The sequence below is a fragment of the Epinephelus lanceolatus genome, chromosome 1 (assembly GCF_041903045.1).
Source record: "Epinephelus lanceolatus isolate andai-2023 chromosome 1, ASM4190304v1, whole genome shotgun sequence".
In the NCBI taxonomy this organism is placed as follows: Eukaryota; Metazoa; Chordata; class Actinopteri; order Perciformes; family Serranidae; genus Epinephelus; species Epinephelus lanceolatus.
In genome coordinates, this window is record NC_135734.1 from 12,172,569 (window position 1) to 12,198,272 (window position 25,704).

Genomic DNA, 25,704 nt, shown 5'->3' on the forward strand with positions numbered 1-25,704 from the left:
ATCTTTCTGTAATGAAGGAGAAAGACTGAAATGTAGCAGGGTCACATCTCATGGGGAGGATGGCAGGGTGAAAGAGGATAAACGCTGACCAGAGGTATAGCACCATATTCTGGGCCCTATGCAGGGGCATAAGTATAGACAGTGCAGTTACATCTGGGCCCATATGGTGGAGGGGCCCATAGAGAGTAGTTGGAGGGCCTGTTCTCTGCTTTAGAGAGACAGAGTGCCTGCATGACATGAGCAGAAAAAAAAAAAAAAAAATCTCATAACCTTTTTTAGGGTCCGGGCAGCTAAGCTGCCAGGACATTATTGTAATCCTAGGTATTCCTCTTCTTCTTCTTCTTCTTCTTCTTCTTCTTCTTCTTCTTCTTCCGAGGAAATCATACTTCCCATGGGTGAAAACTCACCAAACTTTGCACAAAGGTCCAGTCTCATGCCAGATATCCTCAGCTGTAAACTCAAGCCAATAGCCCTGATGGTGGCGCTACAGCAAGCGTCTAAAGTTCAAAACGTTGAAAATTCATAACAAATCAACCTGCAACTTCACAACTTTCATCAAACTGTAGCCCCAATACTGAAGAAACTTTTGTACACTTAAACCTATTAAAAATTATGAAGTTCATCACTCTGTTTTTTTTTTCAAAAACTATAAAACTTCTTAAACCTATCTCCTTCCACAATTTTTGCTCAATTGACACCAAACTTGCTACAGAGCATCTTCAGACTGCCCTACACAAACTACGTTTCTCAGATTTTTGATTTATCAAAAATTGATCCTACAGTGCATCAAAATGTTTGACTGTAAACATATACATGCAAATTCTTGCTAACTAAATCTTCAATGTTCATGAAAAAATGACAACATTCTAGAGTCATGGTAGATGATGTGTGGCAAATTTCAGAATTTTATCTCAAAAACTGAATTTTTGACAGCATTTTGAATTTTGCTCTAATGTGAACAATTGGAGTCAATGTAAAAATGACAATTTTAAACATCAGTTTTTCACTTATGGAACAAATCAATCAATTATTGTTAAAATAAATGACCAACATCTCCATGCTGTCTAGATGCAGTATGTGTATTTTCAGATTTTTGTTTCCATAACTGAATTTTTTACAGTGGTTTGAAATCTACTTTTCCATGCATGGATGGCTGCTAAACCTGCATGTCTGGCTTAGTCAATTTGTGAAGCTACACATGAATTGTCACTGACTAATTAGCTCAGTGAGATAGAAATTGATTCTTAGTCTCAGAGGTTGTGACTTCAATCCTCAGCTGATGCAAAAGGCAGATTGTGTTGCTAAATTCCTAAATGTCTTCCAATTCTTCTGCTTGTTGCTCAGAATTGCCTAAAAATGCCGGGACCCGACATATCGCTGCGCAGCAACTATAATTTTTTTATTCTTTTTTGTTAATGACCCTGACTGACCCTATGATTCATTTTATGATTTCGAGCAGTTTTGTGCAGCATCTTGACTATAACAGTCTAATGGTGCCTAGTGTAGCTGTGCTTCATCTTATATTAAAATTGTTCATCATTATGTTGTGACTGATTACCAGAAGCTGTTGTAACCCACCCATCCACCTTGTAGTACACCCACCTCATAAAGTACCACTGCACCACTGCAAAAGAGAACATAATTCAGTAAGGGTTACTCACTATACAGATGTTTTCAAACTAAAGGCTGTGCACTCCCTCACGCGTGTTCTCAGTGGCTGCATTCCATCATTAGGGTGACCATATTTTGATTTCCAAAAAAGAGGACACTCGACCGGCCACGACACAGCCTACTTAAATGATACTCGCAGTTTACTCAAAGATGCCTTATAATTTTAATATATTTAAAAATTTATATGTATGGATAGAAAATTCAGTTATATTACAAAATAATATCTCTCAAAGACAGAAATTCAGATAGGCCCCAATAGGGGACACATACACACACTAGAGTGTGGCGATCCGAGCCCGATGGTACCTGACAGGTTGGGCCGGGTTTGGTCAAAAATGTAGCTATAAATTGTATTCGGGCTCGGGTCGGATTCGGTCAGCTTTCAGTGAAAATGCAGTGTAAAAATAAATAAAATCCTATTGTCTGTCCTGTTTATTGCTTGGAGACTGTTATTTACGTGACAACACCTGAACATAACACACACAGACACACATTGGCTGTTTGTTTCTACGTCTCTCCTCGCTGGAAGTCTCGGACCTCCAGCAGCCCGCCTCCGCCTTGATTAAACGCTGAAAATAAAATAAAAGAGGGAAACAGGTTTTTCCTATTTTATCTTATTTTGTTTTATTTCTCCTCTCGCTGGAACCGTCGGACCTCGCGCCTCCCGCTCCCGTCTCAAACACGGAGGTCTCCCTCTCCGCAGCTGAGCACCCACGGCGCACGCCCGGCCTGTTAAATAGCCTGTAACCACTGTGTGACACAAATTCGACTCGGACAGAAATATAATGCCCGTGCCGCACTCTAACACACACACACAAACACACGGAAAACCGGACATTATCATCAGTTTATAAAAGACCCCCGGACGCCCCGGACGGGACGTGAAAAATGGACATGTTCGGGCAAAAGAGGACGTTTGGTCAGCCTAACTCGCCGTACTGGTGAGTCACATGTTGCATACCAGAACAGAAAGGAGAGCAGGTGGCACCTGAGGTGGTGGCATGGATAATCTTGAATCTCTGATGTTCAAGCAGTAGCCAGAAGTACATTAGGCCTATTTCATTAAGTGACACACAGCCGTGGATGAGATGCAACAGGATCTGGATCTTTATCTTTACTCACTTTGTGCTAAACTGGTTTTCCAACTGCTGTTTGTGCAGAGTGGACGAATCCTGATGATATTTCTATAATCATAGGTTCAAGTCTCAAGTTTTTGCACTCAAGTCCCAAGTCAAGGCAGGCAAGTCCTGTGTCAAGTCTCAAGTCAAGACAGGCAAGTCCTGAGTCAAGTGAGTCAAGTCAGGAGTCCCACACAAGTCCAACTGTAATGTTAGCTAAGCACTGGTCTGCTATCTATGTTAATATTTAGCCCCAACTTAGGTTGTGTAACTTCAAATGTTGAACAAAGTTGAAAATTGTTGTGTCTCAATCTTTATTTTCACACGTTTTGGATACTGCAAATCATTTTTTTGTTGACCACTGCATAGTTTTTGTTCACAAAAGAAGATTATTTTAGTTGGGTTTTTTTTTCAACTGGTGCTCAGTAATGTAACATTTGCTCTTCAAGGTTTTCTCCAGCACATTGATTGGATGCTGTTGGATTGATAGAACAAAGTGGATCTGAAGAATTAAGTCTCAACCATAGACTGTATAAATAATGGACATAGCTACTGTGATGTCACCCACTGGTTTGTGGACTGCTGTTTTGAAGGCTCGAGTCCAGCATTTCGGCCATCGCCATATTGTTATCTTGGAGGCAAAAGTGACCATATTTGAACAAGAGTTGTAGCTGTGGAGGAGTGAGAATTGGATTCGACTCATAGGCTGTGGCGACACCTCGCAGACAGTCTGTCACTCAAGTGACCCTGCCCATAAATATGCAGAATTTTGGTCCTTTTTTTTTTTTTTTTTTTTTCCTTAAAGATATTTTTTAGGGCATTTTGGCCTTTAATTGATAGGACAGACAAGCATGAAAGGGGGAGAGAGAGAGAGAGAGAGAGAGAGAGAGAGAGAGGGAGTGACATGCAGCAAAGGGCCACAGACTGGAGTCGAGGCTGGAGTCGAGCCCGGACCGCTGCGGCAACAGCCTTGTACATGGGGCGCCTGCTCTACCACTAAGCCACCGACGCCACACAACTTTGGTCCTTGATAAAATGCAAATGGGTGAGTTATATAAAAAGTTACCCCCGTAAATATTTTGTGAATGTTGAAATTAGCCATGGAGAACAAAGCAGTTTTTTGTACCAGGCTGTAAACATGTTTACATCTGCTGTAAAATTGGGCATTTTAACATGGGGGTCTATGGGGATTGACTCTGTTTTGGAGCCAGCCTCTAGTGGCCATTCAGTGAACTGCAATTTTTGGCATTTCTGCATTGGCTTCATTTTTCAGCCTCAGATTGCTGCTTGGTGTCAACTTGCTGGTAATAAATAGTTTTAATGTTAGTGGATTTAGGAAATGAAGTAAAATTAATTGATTTTTTTAAAAAAAAAATGCTTTTCAGTCCTCTGGCTAGGGGAAAGGTGTTTTCAAGTCCAAAAGGTGCGGTTCAAGTGAAGTCACACTTCACATGACGCAACACATATCATTGAAGTTAATGGTACTAAAGTCCAAGTCAGATTGCAAGTCTTTTTTGATTTTGTCAAGCCAAAGGCATCAAATCTATGACTCAGGCCCACACCTCCAGGATTGTGCAGGATTGTGCCATAATGAAAAAGTGCAACAACTTATATATCGAGTGGATTTTGGTTTATAACGTTCTTAAATGAATAGGAATGGGAGTTTGTTGTGTTACCTGACCACTGGCCCATTTAAAATATTTGGCCCCATGAGCCATTTTAAACACACAGACAATATAATCTAGGGTCGAATAGGCCTTACCTTTCCTTTTTTTTAGGGAGCATACAGTTTATTTAATTCAGTTCTGTGTCTTTTTCCAAAGAAACCTTATTTCTAAAGCCGACCAAGAAAAACTCTGCAGCTTATGAGGAAAACTGCAAATCTGAAAAAGACAATAAAAGTAGAAAACATTACACAAACTCAATGACCCCAACTGCATTCATTAATGGCATATCTCCAAGGTACATCTCCAACTTTCCTATCAGATGTTGGTGATGAAAACTTCCAGTGATGGCTTGTGATGCAGACTGGACTAAAGCCAATGCATTTGGGGCATGCGGAAAGTTCTCTCATTTTACCTTACTGCACCTCAAAAAAAAAACAAAAACAAACAAACAATAAACCTGTTGGTGCTGCTGTAGCTTCTCATCCATCATAGTTGATAGGTGAGCCACATCAGCCTACGTGTGTATAGTACAATAAATGCTTCCTTGTCCTGCCATGTCTCTGCCAGGAACCACAGACATAGCTGAATAAATATTTTACCACAAGTAAATTACCCTCCCACTACAGGAGGGCAGGTGTAGTGGAAGCCTCCCAGGATGCACTGGGGCAACAGGTGTATTAACATCACTCTCTGTTTGTCCATGTTTCTGTAACATTACTGCTATTGTTGTTTTCTACAGTGTTCCTACAGGTCATCTGTGGTTGTTTCAGCCAGTCTCAATAGTAAATGTGTTTACAGTGTCAGTGTTGTGTGTAGGTCAGGTGATGGGGAAAGGAGAGAAAGTCTGAGTAAATCTGGTGAATGGTTGGAACATTGTACTGAAAGGGCCTGAGAAACAGGGAACGTGGCTGGAGAGGAGGAGACCACATAGAATATTTGTTCAAAAGTTTCTACCAGAGAAGAAGAGCCCCTAGGCCAGGCACGTCCAAAGTCTGGTCCAGGCCCTGGGGGACTGATTTTTATACAGCTCACAGCTTGTTGTTCACAGTGTACTATATGTGGCCCCCACACAATATTCATTATTTAAGCAAGATCACTTTGCATTTTTTCCATTCACCTGTCGATGGCAGGACCATCAAACAGTCAGTAGACATGCACCAAGTAGGAACTACACAGGTGGAACTGATGTGTTTTCATAAACAGACGGTAAACAAGCATACGAACAGTAACCAAGGAGACATTTCCTGCTAGGTAGCAAACATGGCCACATCGAAGAAGCGTAAAGTGAACAGCAAAGGCTGCCACTTTCAGGAGCAGAATTCGTTTTCACTGAAACAGTTGCGTTTGTCTCATTTATATGGGATTATTTTTAACTGATATGATTAGAGAAGTAGCTGGCCCCCAGGTATTTTCAAATTATTCAATCTGGCCCCTGTTCAAAAAAGTTTGCATACCCCTGCCCTCGGCTTCGTCTGCCCTTTCCAGTGTCACATTTTCCCCAGTTTTGACAGCTTCTCTTTGCAGGATTTGAGAAACACAGTTTTTGAAAACAAAACCTTACTGCAAATATTCAGTGGGCTGCATACTTAACCCAGAAGCTAGAAAACCTTTTGGCGTATGTTCTAGGCGAGCAGCTGCATTGGAATAAAAAGGCACCCTTGTGGCGTCCGGTATCTAGCTATAATTAAAATTTATAGTTCTGTAGTGTAAGTTGTACGATCTCTGGGTGGAAGTTATGTTTGTTGTTTATGCATGCCACTGTAAATATTTGTCTTCACTGCAGAAGATTTTAGATTTGTTCCCAGATGCTTGACAAGTTGTGAATATTTGCTGTGGTCTTAAATATGCAAAAATAACTTCACTCACTGCAAAATCCCAAATTTACAACTCATTCAATTTAAGGTTAACCACAGAACACACTACACAGGTAAGAGATTACATAAAATGGGTTTCACTACATCAGATCAATGCACTTATTGCACACAGCACACCACAGACAATTACATGCATGCTCTCTGGCACTGTACACCAATTAGACAATTTTGGATACAAGTCACAGATCACCTATCACATATACTAGGCTGCCACATCCCCCTATCCCCTCAACTCTGCATCTTAGGAGACATATCATCTGTACAGTTACATAATCACACTACAAAACTACACTGTTCACAGCCCTAGTTGTCGCCAAGAAAACAATCCTCCTAAACTGGAAAACAAGAAATCAACTGAACATCACACACTGGAAGAATCTGTTAATAGATCAAATCACAATAGAAAAAATGTCTGCATGAATTAATCACAGAATACCCACGTTTCAACAAAACTTGGTCCACATTTATTCAAAAATCCACCTCTACAAATGCCTGATCTCGATTCCACAGAATCTTGCAACACACCTCGTTTTTGCAAACTGCGGCACCTCTCATTAACCAGCTGGTGATAGCACTAGCCAGTATCAGCCACGGGCATCCATAGATAGAGAAGTGTGACATGCAAGCACATTTACCTTTAATACAATAGATAAATAAAGAAACAAATACAAAGAAGTCATGTGAGAGAACAAGCAGATACAGCACTCATTTGGTGAGTGAAAGCCATTGGTCTGATGTTGGTGATAATGCTGTGCCAGTTGCAATTCACCAAGCAGAGGAAGAAAAGCTGCCAGATCTTGGAAACATCATAAAAGTGCGCAGTGGCCTTGTTTGATTTGAGACCACACTGCCCTGTCAAAATTTGTGCAATATGTTAGTAAAGACTAAACAGTGTAAGCAGTGTACTCCATGTGAGCATAAGACAGAGCATGTGATTTTGTGACAGAATTATGATTCTGTGCTACACAGTTGCTCAAACATCACTACAGTCTGATTAAACTTCAGGCAGAAACCAAATGGTTTTTGTTCTCAAAAAGTTTTCCCATAATGCAAGCTGTCCTGAGGAGGATTTGTCATTTACCACAACTCAGTGGAAAATACTGTAAAATACAAAAGCTCTCCAACTCTTATTTTCAATAACATAAAGGCAGTACCAAATAGGCTAGGTATTACCCTACAGAAATAATTATATGTTTGCTCATTTACAGACATAATCACAAACAATTACTACAAAGCGCAAACAACTTAAGCTTGCCTAACTTGTCAGAGTTACCCATCTAGATATGCAACATTCTTTCTTAAACAAAGCATGATCTTGGCATCCAGTTCAGAACATACCAAGCATCACTGTGCCATCTGATCTGACTCAGACTCCTATAAAATGAACAGTACATCAAGGGAGGCAGCACAGGCCTGCTGGGACTCTTCTCTCCAGCACTGACTGAGCACTACCACTCAACCTCTGAGGACGACTGCCAGTGTCACACCTGGAAAAGGTAAGTGAATGATGATGACAACATGACTGGGGGAAATGGTGATGGTGAACAGTAAATATATATATTGCACAGTACATTTTTATAGTTTTCATGAGATATAATTGGTTAATGCCAGTGAACACAAACAATGTTTAATTTCTCTTCCCTAGCCAATTTGAGCCCTTGTGTTGTTTATCTTTAAAATCCAATTTATATTTTAAGTGTTACAAGGTCCTAATAATATAATAGCCATGTCTCTGGACACCAGCACTGATTTTAACATGGTCCCATTCCCAGCTCCTTTACTCACTGCTCACAAAAAGCCACTGTAAGGCAAGTAAGGGCACTGGCAATACACCGTCTTTTAATCTAATCTACTTTCTGTCCTTCATATTCATGAATGGTAGCATGATTTGGTCATTTTGAAAATTAGAATTTACATTTACATCCATCATTGAGCAAGCCAGTATTTTGGTGTCTGTTCTGATGCAGGCTGTCATAATATCTCTTTTGTCCTTTTCAGCAGGTGTGTGTCCCGTAATGACGATGGCTCGGGGTACGCTGTTGCTCCTGCTGATGCAGACGTTAACTGGATGGTCAGGTAAAATGTTTGACTTATTATCAGGTTACTCATTAAGCTCAATTTTTCTGTGCTTAAAGCTGCATCAATCAATAGTTTTACATTAACAACAGATCAAATGATTTCTTGTAATGTAAAGGGATACGCAGGTTGGGTCAATACCACAGAAAATTACCATCCCACTCTACAACTCAACCCCATTTTACTAACATCACATTGCATATCATACATTACTATGTGGCTCCAAATCAAGCTAAAACAGTTAAGGATCCGTTCTTTTTACTGTAGCTGAAAACTCTGTACATGAACACACTTGCTTTTCTTTCCTTTTTTTTAATTTAATAAAAATCTCTGTACAGTAAAAAAGCCATATATTTTCAAAGTAGTGGCATGAGTTCTCACCATTTTGGAACATTGTTTTGTAACATATACAATACTACAGAACCCCTAAAGTCCTGACAGGTGACAATTTTTTTATCTTGTGTGCACAAGATAATTACGGAGGAAATACATGGGGCATAGACGTGATGTGTCACCTGGATGGAGCGGGGCAGAGTTTTTTACCCGCCACACTGACTCTGTCTTTGTAGTGTTTGGCTGATACCAGCTGTGTAAGTAAGGTAAAGGAGGTTGTTGGGTCGGTGCAGGGAGGGGAGCAGTGAGACCTGGCATTAGGGGAGTGTCTCTGGGATGCTAGAGATCACTGTCTAGCCTCCTGGAGGTGTCGTGGGACCATCTAGACAAAACATTGGTGAAAGGCAGTCCCCACCCGATGACCCCAAAGACACGTTAGTTATCACTGCTCACTGGTCTGTATAGTTAAGCCTTGCCATAATAGCTTATCATAGGGCTTAGGAGGTTATTCACTGAGTGCTGATCCTTTCTCTAGAGCACACATTTCTTGTGTTTATTTGTAATTAATAGAAGTTCTTCAGATGTATAAAACCGGTTGTTGGCTACCTCAAAATTATGTGTCCATTCCTCGATTACCCTGTAAGTTTGTTACAATTGCTGTTGCCTGTTTTTGGAAGGGGGTTCTGGGTGTTTTGGTGTGCGACCCCAAGATTTAAAGCCTGTCTGGGGGGGGGGCACTGTAGTTAAGTTTAAGTAGGAAGTCACATAAAATGGAAGGAGAATGGAATGAAAAGTACAGGTACTCAAAATTTGTACTTAAGTATAGTACTTGAGTAAATGCTTGTAGTGTTTTTTAGCTCTAGTCAATAAATGTTTAATGATAGCACTTGTGACGTATTCTGTTTCTTCTCAATACTATTTTTTTGAGTTACACAAACCAGCTTTTCAATGATCAAGATGTGTACTTAGAACGTAAAAGAAGGTGCCAGTGTGCATTAAAAAAACAAGAAATGAGATTTGTTTTCTCAAACTGTATACCCCCCCCCCCCCCCCAAAAAAAAAAAACCCCACAAAAGATGTATTAATAGAAATTAATTTTCTAACATACTGATGAAATTAATATCAACCAGTCTTTTTATTTTCTGTCATTCTGTCATTTTCTGTCAAGGAAGCTGAGACTTTCATTTAAGTAATCTCCTCCTTTCCTTTCTGCTTGGGGGGGGTCATCACTCAGAATAACCACAAATTTTCAAGCTGAAACTTTTTCAAGTCAAAATTTGTAACGTTAGCATGAAATGCAACCACAAGGGAAACAGACAAACAGAAACATAACCCTGACATATAGACATATAATCATATAATAGCTAATATCCAATATGAAGCTAAAATCATTTTATCAAGTAGCCACAGCTAACATTTAGCAAACAGTGGCCTGATTACATCCATCAGGTACACAACAAGCTAACCGTCCTGTTAGTTGTGTTTATTTCTTTCTCTTTTGGCTAATGTTAGTCAAATGTTCATTTGCCTTTTAGCTGTGGATTTGGTCCACTAAGTGACATTAGTGTACTTCAGCTCTCTGTCATTTTGTGCAAGTCGCAGACACTGGTTTACCAACCATTATCTGTATCTGTTTTAAATCAACTATATTATCATCTGTACTCATATCCGTACTAACCCACTTCCAGATCCATAAAGCAGAACTGGGTGGAGTTTAAATTGGAAATGAGTGGGACCTAACCAGAAGATGTTAATTGTAACCTGAAACTGGTATGGGTTGATTAGAAATTGCTTTATTTCTAATTTATTAGAAAACTATTTGCAGAATAATCAAGATTGAGCTTCAGATCATTTTTGATCTCAACAGTAAGAGATGGAATACAGTGTCATACCATTGTTCTGATGATCAATAATTTATAAGGCTCAATAGTCCATAAAATGTTCCTTTGGATAGAAAGCCCATTTGGATGACAGCTCATTATCCTGAACACAAACGTGCATTGCAAAGAAGGGCCATCTTTCTGAAGATAGGCTACACGGTCTCACAAACAGGAGCACACAGCTAAATAGTGACTGGACCTTTCCACAATGGCAAAGGCATTACTCACCCTACTCTCTGCCTCTGACTTGATTAGCCTGATATTCTTAATACCTTAACCTTAACCAATCTCAGCAAACCAACCAACAAAGTACTAGCCAATAAGAGGGACAATCACCCCAGTTGAAAGGTCCAGTGACATCATTCTACATAATAATTAGCCATGTGCTCCTGTGCTGGAGAGTACCACTGGAGAAATAGCCATTTGGGGCCATGGGCATTTCATTTCAGGATAGTGTCCTGTTATACAAATGGTCTTTTAGTCAAATGGGATATTCATGGACTACTGGGGCCATCGCAAAAAGGGGCAGTCCCCTTGAACACAACTACTGAAATGAGGACTTTGCTTCATCATGAGTACGGTTACTGACTACTCGGATTATACTCGAATGTTATTTCTGTAAAGTACATTATTGGTACTGTATACTTGATCCAAGAATGCTGCTAAACGCTTCTTACCAGAGCTTGTTTGCTGGAAAGAGCAGCATGTGATTTTATACTGGGGGAGGGGCAAGAGTAGTGGGACTAACCTGACTAAATGAAAAAACAAGTAAGAAGCTGCAGAGAGTCTGTGTGGGATTGCCACAATTTTGTGTTGAACTTTACCTTATATTTATATAATGAAATGTGTTTCACTACCAAAACAGACACTGATCATTTGTTAAGGACATCATCTGATTTATCCCATTGATATATAATGTCTTTATTTTCACAGTTTCTCAAACACTTGGACCCTCAGTGAGACTGGTCAACTCTAACAGCCACTGCTCTGGCAGAGTGGAGATCTTCCACAATGGCCAGTGGGGAACGGTGTGTGACGACTTGTGGAATCTGAATGACGCTCAGGTGGTTTGTCGACAGCTGGGCTGTGGCAGGGCTGTGGAGGCACCACAAAGGGCACGTTTTGGACAAGGCACTGGACAAATCTGGTTAGATAACCTTCAGTGTTCAGGCAATGAGTCCTCTTTACAAGACTGTCCACATGGCGGATTAGGGAACCACAACTGTCTCCACTCTGAGGATGCTAGTGTCATCTGTGAAGGTAAGTGTGTTCCCACACAGTAAGCAGACTTCAGTTGATACTGTTCGCTTATAACTAGAAATAGCACCTAATATCCTGGCACCAACTGGATACCGTACAGTTGAGTTTTTTTTTTGTTTTTTGTTTTTACAACAAAAAGTCACAGTAACAAACAAGCCCAAAAATTAAGTAATCAAGTACAGTTACCTTGAAGAAATTGGACTTTTGCTCAATACTGGTGTGAATACAACCTGCAGTTGTCATGTGGTTGACAGAGATTTTGCTTCTCCTTCAACCAGAAATTGCTACTCCAACACCAAGTGTTGGAGTGAGACTGGTCAACTCTAACAGCCACTGCTCAGGCAGAGTGGAGATCTTCCACAATGGCCAGTGGGGGACGGTGTGTGACGACTTCTGGAATTTGAATGACGCTCAGGTGGTTTGTCGACAGCTGGGCTGTGGCAGGGCTGTGGAGGCACCACAAAGGGCACGTTTTGGACAAGGCACTGGACAAATCTGGTTAGATGACCTTCAGTGTTCAGGCAGTGAGTCCTCTTTACAAGACTGTCCACATGGCGGATTAGGGAACCACAACTGTGCTCACTCTGAGGATGCTAGTGTCATCTGTGAAGGTAAGTGTGTTTCCACACAGTAAGCAGATTTCAGTTGATACTGCTCACTTATAACTAGAAATAGCACCTAATATCCTGGCACCAACTGGATACTGTACACCTGACTTTTTTTTTGTTTGTTTGTTTACAACAAAAAGTCACAATAACAAATAAGCCCAAAAATTAAGTAATCAAGTACAGTTACCTTAAAGAAATTGGACTTTTGCTCAATACTGGTGTGAATACAACCTGCAGTTGTCATGTGGTTGACAGAGATTTTGCTTCTCCTTCAACCAGAAATTGCTACTCCAACACCAAGTGTTGGAGTGAGACTGGTCAACTCTAACAGCCACTGCTCTGGCAGAGTGGAGATCTTCCACAATGGCCAGTGGGGAACGGTGTGTGACGACTTGTGGAATCTGAATGACGCTCAGGTGGTTTGTCGACAGCTGGGCTGTGGCAGGGCTGTGGAGGCACCACAAAGGGCACGTTTTGGACAAGGCACTGGACAAATCTGGTTAGATAACCTTCAGTGTTCAGGCAGTGAGTCCTCTTTACAAGACTGTCCACATGGCGGATTAGGGAACCACAACTGTGCTCACTCTGAGGATGCTAGTGTCATCTGTGAAGGTAAGTGTGTTCCCACACAGTAAGCAGACTTCAGTTGATACTGTTCGCTTATAACTAGAAATAGCACCTAATATCCTGGCACCAACTGGATACCGTACAGTTGACTTTTTTTTCTTTGTTTTTTTACAACAAAAAGTCACAATAACTTACAAGCCCAATGATTAAGTAATCAAGTACAGTTACCTTGAAGAAATTGGACTTTTGCTCAATACTGGTGTGAATACAACCTGCAGTTGTCATGTGGTTGACAGAGATTTTGCTTCTCCTTCAACCAGAAATTGCTACTCCAACACCAAGTGTTGGAGTGAGACTGGTCAACTCTAACAGCCACTGCTCAGGCAGAGTGGAGATCTTCCACAATGGCCAGTGGGGAACGGTGTGTGACGACTTCTGGAATTTGAATGACGCTCAGGTGGTTTGTCGACAGCTGGGCTGTGGCAGGGCTGTGGGGGCACCACAAAGGGCACGTTTTGGACAAGGCACTGGACAAATCTGGTTAGATAACCTTCAGTGTTCAGGCAGTGAGTCCTCTTTACAAGACTGTCCACATGGCGGATTAGGGAACCACAACTGTGCTCACTCTGAGGATGCTAGTGTCATCTGTGAAGGTAAGTGTGTTCCCACACAGTAAGCAGACTTCAGTTGATACTGCTCACTTATAACTAGAAATAGCACCTAATATCCTGGCACCAACTGGATACTGTACACCTGACTTTTTTTTGTTTGTTTGTTTACAACAAAAAGTCACAGTAACAAATAAGCCCAAAAATTAAGTAATCAAGTACAGTTACCTTGAAGAAATTGGACTTTTGCTCAATACTGGTGTGAATACAACCTGCAGTTGTCATGTGGTTGACAGAGATTTTGCTTCTCCTTCAACCAGAAATTGCTACTCCAACACCAAGTGTTGGAGTGAGACTGGTCAACTCTGCCAGCAGCTGCTCTGGCAGAGTGGAGATCTTCCACAATGGCCAGTGGGGAACGGTGTGTGACGACTTGTGGAATCTGAATGACGCTCAGGTGGTTTGTCGACAGCTGGGCTGTGGCAGGGCTGTGGAGGCACCACAAAGGGCACGTTTTGGACAAGGCACTGGACAAATCTGGTTAGATAACCTTCAGTGTTCAGGCAGTGAGTCCTCTTTACAAGACTGTCCACATGGCGGATTAGGGAACCACAACTGTGCTCACTCTGAGGATGCTAGTGTCATCTGTGAAGGTAAGTGTGTTCCCACACAGTAAGCAGACTTCAGTTGATACTGTTCGCTTATAACTAGAAATAGCACCTAATATCCTGGCACCAACTGGATACCGTACAGTTGACTTTTTTTTCTTTGTTTTTTTACAACAAAAAGTCACAATAACATACAAGCCCAATGATTAAGTAATCAAGTACAGTTACCTTGAAGAAGTTGGACTTTTGCTCAATACTGGTGTGAATACAACCTGCAGTTGTCATGTGGTTGACAGAGATTTTGCTTCTCCTTCAACCAGAAATTGCTACTCCAACACCAAGTGTTGGAGTGAGACTGGTCAACTCTAACAGCCACTGCTCAGGCAGAGTGGAGATCTTCCACAATGGCCAGTGGGGGACGGTGTGTGACGACTTCTGGAATTTGAATGACGCTCAGGTGGTTTGTCGACAGCTGGGCTGTGGCAGGGCTGTGGAGGCACCACAAAGGGCACGTTTTGGACAAGGCACTGGACAAATCTGGTTAGATGACCTTCAGTGTTCAGGCAGTGAGTCCTCTTTACAAGACTGTCCACATGGCGGATTAGGGAACCACAACTGTGCTCACTCTGAGGATGCTAGTGTCATCTGTGAAGGTAAGTGTGTTTCCACACAGTAAGCAGATTTCAGTTGATACTGCTCACTTATAACTAGAAATAGCACCTAATATCCTGGCACCAACTGGATACTGTACACCTGACTTTTTTTTTGTTTGTTTGTTTACAACAAAAAGTCACAATAACAAATAAGCCCAAAAATTAAGTAATCAAGTACAGTTACCTTAAAGAAATTGGACTTTTGCTCAATACTGGTGTGAATACAACCTGCAGTTGTCATGTGGTTGACAGAGATTTTGCTTCTCCTTCAACCAGAAATTGCTACTCCAACACCAAGTGTTGGAGTGAGACTGGTCAACTCTAACAGCCACTGCTCTGGCAGAGTGGAGATCTTCCACAATGGCCAGTGGGGAACGGTGTGTGACGACTTGTGGAATCTGAATGACGCTCAGGTGGTTTGTCGACAGCTGGGCTGTGGCAGGGCTGTGGAGGCACCACAAAGGGCACGTTTTGGACAAGGCACTGGACAAATCTGGTTAGATAACCTTCAGTGTTCAGGCAGTGAGTCCTCTTTACAAGACTGTCCACATGGCGGATTAGGGAACCACAACTGTGCTCACTCTGAGGATGCTAGTGTCATCTGTGAAGGTAAGTGTGTTCCCACACAGTAAGCAGACTTCAGTTGATACTGTTCGCTTATAACTAGAAATAGCACCTAATATCCTGGCACCAACTGGATACCGTACAGTTGACTTTTTTTTCTTTGTTTTTTTACAACAAAAAGTCACAATAACTTACAAGCCCAATGATTAAGTAATCAAGTACAGTTACCTTGAAGAAATTGGACTTTTGCTCAATACTGGTGTGAATACAACCTGCAGTTGTCATGTGGTTGACAGAGATTTTGCTTCTCCTTCAACCAGAAATTGCTACTCCAACACCAAGTGTTGGAGTGAGACTGGTCAACTCTAACAGCCACTGCTCAGGCAGAGTGGAGATCTTCCACAATGGCCAGTGGGGAACGGTGTGTGACGACTTCTGGAATTTGAATGACGCTCAGGTGGTTTGTCGACAGCTGGGCTGTGGCAGGGCTGTGGGGGCACCACAAAGGGCACGTTTTGGACAAGGCACTGGACAAATCTGGTTAGATAACCTTCAGTGTTCAGGCAGTGAGTCCTCTTTACAAGACTGTCCACATGGCGGATTAGGGAACCACAACTGTGCTCACTCTGAGGATGCTAGTGTCATCTGTGAAGGTAAGTGTGTTCCCACACAGTAAGCAGACTTCAGTTGATACTGCTCACTTATAACTAGAAATAGCACCTAATATCCTGGCACCAACTGGATACTGTACACCTGACTTTTTTTTGTTTGTTTGTTTACAACAAAAAGTCACAGTAACAAATAAGCCCAAAAATTAAGTAATCAAGTACAGTTACCTTGAAGAAATTGGACTTTTGCTCAATACTGGTGTGAATACAACCTGCAGTTGTCATGTGGTTGACAGAGATTTTGCTTCTCCTTCAACCAGAAATTGCTACTCCAACACCAAGTGTTGGAGTGAGACTGGTCAACTCTGCCAGCAGCTGCTCTGGCAGAGTGGAGATCTTCCACAATGGCCAGTGGGGAACGGTGTGTGACGACTTGTGGAATCTGAATGACGCTCAGGTGGTTTGTCGACAGCTGGGCTGTGGCAGGGCTGTGGAGGCACCACAAAGGGCACGTTTTGGACAAGGCACTGGACAAATCTGGTTAGATAACCTTCAGTGTTCAGGCAGTGAGTCCTCTTTACAAGACTGTCCACATGGCGGATTAGGGAACCACAACTGTGCTCACTCTGAGGATGCTAGTGTCATCTGTGAAGGTAAGTGTGTTCCCACACAGTAAGCAGACTTCAGTTGATACTGTTCGCTTATAACTAGAAATAGCACCTAATATCCTGGCACCAACTGGATACCGTACAGTTGACTTTTTTTTTTTGTTTTTTGTTTTTACAACAAAAAGTCACAGTAACAAACAAGCCCAAAAATTAAGTAATCAAGTACAGTTACCTTAAAGAAATTGGACTTTTGCTCAATACTGGTGTGAATACAACCTGCAGTTGTCATGTGGTTGACAGAGATTTTGCTTCTCCTTCAACCAGAAATTGCTACTCCAACACCAAGTGTTGGAGTGAGACTGGTCAACTCTGCCAGCAGCTGCTCTGGCAGAGTGGAGATCTTCCACAATGGCCAGTGGGGAACGGTGTGTGACGACTTGTGGAATCTGAATGACGCTCAGGTGGTTTGTCGACAGCTGGGCTGTGGCAGGGCTGTGGAGGCACCACAAAGGGCACGTTTTGGACAAGGCACTGGACAAATCTGGTTAGATAACCTTCAGTGTTCAGGCAGTGAGTCCTCTTTACAAGACTGTCCACATGGCGGATTAGGGAACCACAACTGTGCTCACTCTGAGGATGCTAGTGTCATCTGTGAAGGTAAGTGTGTTCCCACACAGTAAGCAGATTTCAGTTGATACTGCTCACTTATAACTAGAAATAGCACCTAATATCCTGGCACCAACTGGATACTGTACACCTGACTTTTTTTTGTTTGTTTGTTTACAACAAAAAGTCACAGTAACAAATAAGCCCAAAAATTAAGTAATCAAGTACAGTTACCTTGAAGAAATTGGACTTTTGCTCAATACTGGTGTGAATACAACCTGCAGTTGTCATGTGGTTGACAGAGATTTTGCTTCTCCTTCAACCAGAAATTGCTACTCCAACACCAAGTGTTGGAGTGAGACTGGTCAACTCTAACAGCCACTGCTCTGGCAGAGTGGAGATCTTCCACAATGGCCAGTGGGGGACGGTGTGTGACGACTTGTGGAATCTGAATGACGCTCAGGTGGTTTGTCGACAGCTAGGCTGTGGCAGGGCTGTGGAGGCACCACAAAGGGCACGTTTTGGACAAGGCACTGGACAAATCTGGTTAGATAACCTTCAGTGTTCAGGCAGTGAGTCTTCTTTACAAGACTGTCCACATGGCGGATTAGGGAACCACAACTGTGCTCACTCTGAGGATGCTAGTGTCATCTGTGAAGGTAAGTGTGTTCCCACACAGTAAGCAGACTTCAGTTTGTATTGTTCACTCATAACTAGAAATGGCACCTTATATTCTCACACCAACTGGATACCATACATTTTACTTTTTTTTGTTTGTTTTACAACAAAAAGTCACAGAAACAAACAAGCCCAATGATTAAGTAATCAAGTACAGTTACCTTGAAGAAATTGGACTTTTGCTCAATACTGGTGTGAATACAACCTGCAGTTGTCATGTGGTTGACAGAGATTTTGCTTCTCCTTCAACCAGAAATTGCTACTCCAACACCAAGTGTTGGAGTGAGACTGGTCAACTCTAACAGCCACTGCTCAGGCAGAGTGGAGATCTTCCACAATGGCCAGTGGGGAACGGTGTGTGACGACTTCTGGAATTTGAATGACGCTCAGGTGGTTTGTCGACAGCTGGGCTGTGGCAGGGCTGTGGGGGCACCACAAAGGGCACGTTTTGGACAAGGCACTGGACAAATCTGGTTAGATAACCTTCAGTGTTCAGGCAGTGAGTCCTCTTTACAAGACTGTCCACATGGCGGATTAGGGAACCACAACTGTGCTCACTCTGAGGATGCTAGTGTCATCTGTGAAGGTAAGTGTGTTCCCACACAGTAAGCAGACTTCAGTTGATACTGCTCACTTATAACTAGAAATAGCACCTAATATCCTGGCACCAACTGGATACTGTACACCTGACTTTTTTTTGTTTGTTTGTTTACAACAAAAAGTCACAGTAACAAATAAGCCCAAAAATTAAGTAATCAAGTACAGTTACCTTGAAGAAATTGGACTTTTGCTCAATACTGGTGTGAATACAACCTGCAGTTGTCATGTGGTTGACAGAGATTTTGCTTCTCCTTCAACCAGAAATTGCTACTCCAACACCAAGTGTTGGAGTGAGACTGGTCAACTCTGCCAGCAGCTGCTCTGGCAGAGTGGAGATCTTCCACAATGGCCAGTGGGGAACGGTGTGTGACGACTTGTGGAATCTGAATGACGCTCAGGTGGTTTGTCGACAGCTGGGCTGTGGCAGGGCTGTGGAGGCACCACAAAGGGCACGTTTTGGACAAGGCACTGGACAAATCTGGTTAGATAACCTTCAGTGTTCAGGCAGTGAGTCCTCTTTACAAGACTGTCCACATGGCGGATTAGGGAACCACAACTGTGCTCACTCTGAGGATGCTAGTGTCATCTGTGAAGGTAAGTGTGTTCCCACACAGTAAGCAGACTTCAGTTGATACTGTTCGCTTATAACTAGAAATAGCACCTAATATCCTGGCACCAACTGGATACCGTACAGTTGACTTTTTTTTTTGTTTTTTGTTTTTACAACAAAAAGTCACAGTAACAAACAAGCCCAAAAATTAAGTAATCAAGTACAGTTACCTTAAAGAAATTGGACTTTTGCTCAATACTGGTGTGAATACAACCTGCAGTTGTCATGTGGTTGACAGAGATTTTGCTTCTCCTTCAACCAGAAATTGCTACTCCAACACCAAGTGTTGGAGTGAGACTGGTCAACTCTAACAGCCACTGCTCTGGCAGAGTGGAGATCTTCCACAATGGCCAGTGGGGGACGGTGTGTGACGACTTGTGGAATCTGAATGACGCTCAGGTGGTTTGTCGACAGCTGGGCTGTGGCAGGGCTGTGGAGGCACCACAAAGGGCACGTTTTGGACAAGGCACTGGACAAATCTGGTTAGATAACCTTCAGTGTTCAGGCAGTGAGTCCTCTTTACAAGACTGTCCACATGGCGGATTAGGGAACCACAACTGTGCTCACTCTGAGGATGCTAGTGTCATCTGTGAAGGTAAGTGTGTTCCCACACAGTAAGCAGACTTCAGTTTGTATTGTTCACTCATAACTAGAAATGGCACCTTATATTCTCACACCAACTGGATACCATACATTTTACTTTTTTTTTGTTTGTTTTACAACAAAAAGTCACAGAAACAAACAAGCCCAAAAATTAAGTAATGAAGTACGGTTACCTTAAAGAAATTGGACTTTTGCTCAATACTGGTGTGAATACAACCTGCAGTTGTCATGTGGTTGACAGAGATTTTGCTTCTCCTTCCACCAGAAATTGCTACTCCAACACCAAGTGTTGGAGTGAGACTGGTCAACTCTAACAGCCACTGCTCTGGCAGAGTGGAGATCTTCCACAATGGCCAGTGGGGAACGGTGTGTGACGACTTGTGGAATCTGAATGACGCTCAGGTGGTTTGTCGACAGCTGGGCTGTGGCAGGGCTGTGGAGGCACCACAAAGGGCACGTTTTGGACAAGGCACTGGACAAATCTGGTTAGATAACCTTCAGTGTTCAGGCAGTGAGTCCTCTTTACAAGACTGTCCACATGGCGGATTAGGGAACCACAACTGTGCTCACTCTGAGGATGCTAGTGTCATCTGTGAAGGTAAGTGTGTTCCCACACAGTAAGCAGACTTCAGTTGATACTGTTCGCTTATAACTAGAAATAGCACCTAATATCCTGGCACCAACTGGATACCGTACAGTTGACTTTTTTTTCTTTGTTTTTTTACAACAAAAAGTCACAATAACATACAAGCCCAATGATTAAGTAATCAAGTACAGTTACCTTGAAGAAATTGGACTTTTACTCAATACTGGTGTGAATACAACCTGCAGTTGTCATGTGGTTGACAGAGATTTTGCTTCTCCTTCAACCAGAAATTGCTACTCCAACACCAAGTGTTGGAGTGAGACTGGTCAACTCTAACAGCCACTGCTCAGGCAGAGTGGAGATCTTCCACAATGGCCAGTGGGGGACGGTGTGTGACGACTTCTGGAATTTGAATGATGCTCAGGTGGTTTGTCGACAGCTGGGCTGTGGCAGGGCTGTGGAGGCACCACAAAGGGCACGTTTTGGACAAGGCACTGGACAAATCTGGTTAGATAACCTTCAGTGTTCAGGCAGTGAGTCCTCTTTACAAGACTGTCCACATGGCGGATTAGGGAACCACAACTGTGCTCACTCTGAGGATGCTAGTGTCATCTGTGAAGGTAAGTGTGTTCCCACACAGTAAGCAGATTTCAGTTGATACTGCTCACTTATAACTAGAAATAGCACCTAATATCCTGGCACCAACTGGATACTGTACACCTGACTTTTTTTTGTTTGTTTGTTTACAACAAAAAGTCACAGTAACAAATAAGCCCAAAAATTAAGTAATCAAGTACAGTTACCTTGAAGAAATTGGACTTTTGCTCAATACTGGTGTGAATACAACCTGCAGTTGTCATGTGGTTGACAGAGATTTTGCTTCTCCTTCAACCAGAAATTGCTACTCCAACACCAAGTGTTGGAGTGAGACTGGTCAACTCTGCCAGCAGCTGCTCTGGCAGAGTGGAGATCTTCCACAATGGCCAGTGGGGGACGGTGTGTGACGACTTGTGGAATCTGAATGACGCTCAGGTGGTTTGTCGACAGCTGGGCTGTGGCAGGGCTGTGGAGGCACCACAAAGGGCACGTTTTGGACAAGGCACTGGACAAATCTGGTTAGATAACCTTCAGTGTTCAGGCAGTGAGTCCTCTTTACAAGACTGTCCACATGGCGGATTAGGGAACCACAACTGTGCTCACTCTGAGGATGCTAGTGTCATCTGTGAAGGTAAGTGTGTTCCCACACAGTAAGCAGATTTCAGTTGATACTGCTCACTTATAACTAGAAATAGCACCTAATATCCTGGCACCAACTGGATACTGTACACCTGACTTTTTTTTTGTTTGTTTGTTTACAACAAAAAGTCACAGTAACAAATAAGCCCAAAAATTAAGTAATCAAGTACAGTTACCTTAAAGAAATTGGACTCTTGCTCAATACTGGTGTGAATACAACCTGCAGTTGTCATGTGGTTGACAGAGATTTTGCTTCTCCTTCAACCAGAAATTGCTACTCCAACACCAAGTGTTGGAGTGAGACTGGTCAACTCTGCCAGCAGCTGCTCTGGCAGAGTGGAGATCTTCCACAATGGCCAGTGGGGGACGGTGTGTGACGACTTTTGGAATCTGAATGACGCTCAGGTGGTTTGTCGACAGCTGGGCTGTGGCAGGGCTGTGGGGGCACCACAAAGGGCACGTTTTGGACAAGGCACTGGACAAATCTGGTTAGATAACCTTCAGTGTTCAGGCAGTGAGTCCTCTTTACAAGACTGTCCACATGGCGGATTAGGGAACCACAACTGTGCTCATTCTGAGGATGCTAGTGTCATCTGTGAAGGTAAGTGTGTTCCCACACAGTAAGCAGATTTCAGTTGATACTGTTCACTTATAACTAGAAATAGCACCTAATATCCTGGCACCAACTGGATACCGTACAGTTGACTTTTTTTTCTTTGTTTTTTTACAACAAAAAGTCACAATATCATACAAGCCCAATGATTAAGTAATCAAGTATAATTACCTTGAAGAAATTGGACTTTTGCTCAATACTGGTGTGAATACAACCTGCAGTTGTCATGTGGTTGACAGAGATTTTGCTTCTCCTTCAACCAGAAATTGCTACTCCAACACCAAGTGTTGGAGTGAGACTGGTCAACTCTGCCAGCAGCTGCTCTGGCAGAGTGGAGATCTTCCACAATGGCCAGTGGGGGACGGTGTGTGACGACTTTTGGAATCTGAATGACGCTCAGGTGGTTTGTCGACAGCTGGGCTGTGGCAGGGCTGTGGGGGCACCACAAAGGGCACGTTTTGGACAAGGCACTGGACAAATCTGGTTAGATAACCTTCAGTGTTCAGGCAGTGAGTCCTCTTTACAAGACTGTCCACATGGCGGATTAGGGAACCACAACTGTGCTCATTCTGAGGATGCTAGTGTCATCTGTGAAGGTAAGTGTGTTCCCACACAGTAAGCAGATTTCAGTTGATACTGTTCACTTATAACTAGAAATAGCACCTAATATCCTGGCACCAACTGGATACCGTACAGTTGACTTTTTTTTTTGTTTTTTTACAACAAAAAGTCACAATATCATACAAGCCCAATGATTAAGTAATCAAGTATAATTACCTTGAAGAAATTGGACTTTTGCTCAATACTGGTGTGAATACAACCTGCAGTTGTCATGTGGTTGACAGAGATTTTGCTTCTCCTTCAACCAGAAATTGCTACTCCAACACCAAGTGTTCCAGTGAGACTGGTCAACTCTGACAACTGCTGCTCTGGCAGAGTGGAGATCTTCCACAATGGCCAGTGGGGAACGGTGTGTGACGACTTCTGGAATTTGAATGACGCTCAGGTGGTTTGTCGACAGCTGGGCTGTGGCAGGGCTGTGGAGGCACCACAAAGGGCACGTTTTGGACAAGGCACTGGACAAATTTGGCTAGATGACCTTGGGTGTTCAGGCAGTGAGTCTTCATTAAGAGACTGTCCCCATCGCGGATTAGGGAACCATAACTGTGGTCACTCTGAGGATGCTAGTGTCATCTGTGAAGGTAAGTGTGTTCCCACACAGTAAGCAGACTTCAGTTGGTACTGTTCACTTATAACTAGAAATGGCACCTTGTATCTTGGCACCAACTGGATACCATATAGTTGCCTTTTTTGTATAACAAAAGTCACAAAAAGTCATAGCAAAACAAACCCAATGAAGAAAGTGAACTTTACCTCGACACTGGTGTGAATACAACCTGCAGCTGTCATGTGGTTTAACAAAGATTTTGCTTCTCCCTCAACCAGGAATTGCTATGACAACCATACCTACTCTACCTCCACAAGGTCCTCCAGTGTGACCAATTTCACTGGAGGACTTGGTGATGTTGGGGTAGGTGGAGTTGTTCTGGTAATTTCTGGTTGAAGTGAAAGCAAAATCTCTATCAATCATGTCAGCTGCAGATTGCAAATTATATAATACAGAACCTACGGAGCAGAAGTCAAATTTCTTCAAGGTAACTGTACTTGGTCAAAAAAAAAAACAGTATGGTATCCAGTTAGTGTCAGTATATAACACTGAAGGTCACCTAACCAGTCACCTGTGAGTACAAAATACAATTTGATATCTGAGCTGATGTCTCAACACTGTGAACAGTATGGAAGTTATAAACATGTTTTCTTCTCCTTTCATTCTGATCTTTAGGGATGGACTGACATCATAATGGAGTGAGTTGATAAACACTGACAAGTGATTATTTTGATTTTTGTTTTTCCTTGAATGATTTACTAATTCACTTTAATCATTCTTTAGTATAATCTTTCATATTTTACCTTTGCACTTTTGTGTAATATAATCATAGCAATGAATATTTGAGTATTAATACAAATGATCAAATGCAAATAAGTGGGTACATACAATTGTGATTGTTCTAAATAAATCTTTTTTGTTTTATATTCAGTCAGTGACATGGAAAAAATAAAGTCTCACTAAATAATAAAAATGTAAAATATATATATATCAGGACATTTGTGTCAAACAATTTATGAGACCGTGAAAGCATTCCTGATTACTTTTTTGTTGCCCTTTTTAGCCCTCATGCCATCCAAAATTCCTTTTTTCTAACATAACATTGTCTTTGGGTGTATATTAATAGATGTACTGCATGCTTTGATAAGACATGGATCAGGTTAACTGGAGAAGAATACAGATATGTAACCTTGTTGATTTAAACATTCATGTAGCCTCACAATAGAGATGTGTTTGGTGATTTTTATCCAACATGTTGACATTTTGTGCTTGTTTTATGAGCCATGTCAAAGTCTAAAATTCTAATTGTCATTGCCTTGTGAAGGACAATAAAGGTTTTTTTCTGATTTACACAAAAAGGTGTTTTGTCTTAGTGTTTTGTCTGAGTGTTAACTTGTATTTAAAGCTTTATTATTTGTTTGTTTGGCCACTTATAAGCAGGAGAACTTTAAAAGAGCATATTTGCATACTTACTGACACATATCAGACACGAAGAAACATTTTTAAATGACTCCCTCACATCAAAAATGTGTTTTTCTTCTTGTATATAGAAATATATTCTGAAAACAAGTTCATTACGTTGGGATAGGAAAAAGAAGACAGAAATGTTGAGGTCATCATTCCAGGTAACTTTTTACTTCATTGCAGACAAATGTAATATGATAACAGTAAGACATTACTTTGTTACTCAGTTGATTTGTAACATGTTAGCCCCAACACACATCAGTGCTTGCTGAAGTCAGTGCATAAAATGCACTGACTTCAGCAATACTGAATCTCACTCCAAACTAAACTGTAAAGTTGGAAGCCCAGGTAATGTTAGTGTAAGTGACATGGGTGTGTGGGAAGTATAACAGTCCAACATGCTCTGAGTTTACCTCATAACTTTAGTGAAGTCTGAACACAGGTCAGTCAGCCATTTCATCTGCTTGATCCCCTGCAAGCTCTACTCTCTCTCCCTCTATTTTTTCCCCCAACCACAAGAACTCCCAGCTGCCTGAACAGCGCAGACTAGTGGAGATACCTGATACCAGAACATCTTAACATCACTGTAAACACTAAATATGTGTAAACATAAATTCAGTGGTGTACTAAACCTAAGTTTGTACTATTGTGTTTACATCACACAATTTCACTCTTACAATAGCATGAAATAACTAATGACTAAGGACTAATTAGCTTCACTGCAATATATGAACAATGCTTCTTGTCATGACTTGACAAGTGAGGACAGTGATTTTTTGCCTCAGTGTTTCAAACCAATATTATGCATGTAGCCAACAAATGCATAGTATGGACACA

The 25,704-nt window shown here is 42.0% G+C and overlaps 1 protein-coding gene and 1 long non-coding RNA gene across 2 annotated transcripts; both read left to right on the plus strand.

The window, feature by feature from the left end:
• Nucleotides 1–2,205: 2,205 nt before the first annotated feature.
• LOC144458335 (scavenger receptor cysteine-rich domain-containing protein DMBT1-like) lies at nucleotides 2,206–22,854 on the plus strand. The gene is given in 22 exon segments (XM_078160660.1): nucleotides 2,206–3,834; nucleotides 7,701–7,826; nucleotides 8,329–8,406; nucleotides 11,553–11,879; nucleotides 12,158–12,490; nucleotides 12,767–13,099; nucleotides 13,375–13,713; nucleotides 13,983–14,315; nucleotides 14,591–14,923; nucleotides 15,200–15,532; nucleotides 15,808–16,140; nucleotides 16,416–16,748; nucleotides 17,028–17,360; nucleotides 17,636–17,968; nucleotides 18,241–18,573; nucleotides 18,849–19,181; nucleotides 19,460–19,792; nucleotides 20,066–20,398; nucleotides 20,674–21,006; nucleotides 21,282–21,614; nucleotides 21,891–22,223; nucleotides 22,499–22,854. Coding segments are annotated over 20 exon segments (6,411 nt in total). The 5' UTR covers nucleotides 2,206–3,834; nucleotides 7,701–7,826; nucleotides 8,329–8,345.
• Nucleotides 22,855–23,108: 254 nt separating this feature from the next.
• LOC144466999 (uncharacterized) lies at nucleotides 23,109–24,761 on the plus strand. The gene is made up of 2 exons (XR_013493394.1): nucleotides 23,109–23,437; nucleotides 24,079–24,761. It is a non-coding gene; the product is annotated as an uncharacterized LOC144466999 (long non-coding RNA).
• Nucleotides 24,762–25,704: the final 943 nt, after the last annotated feature.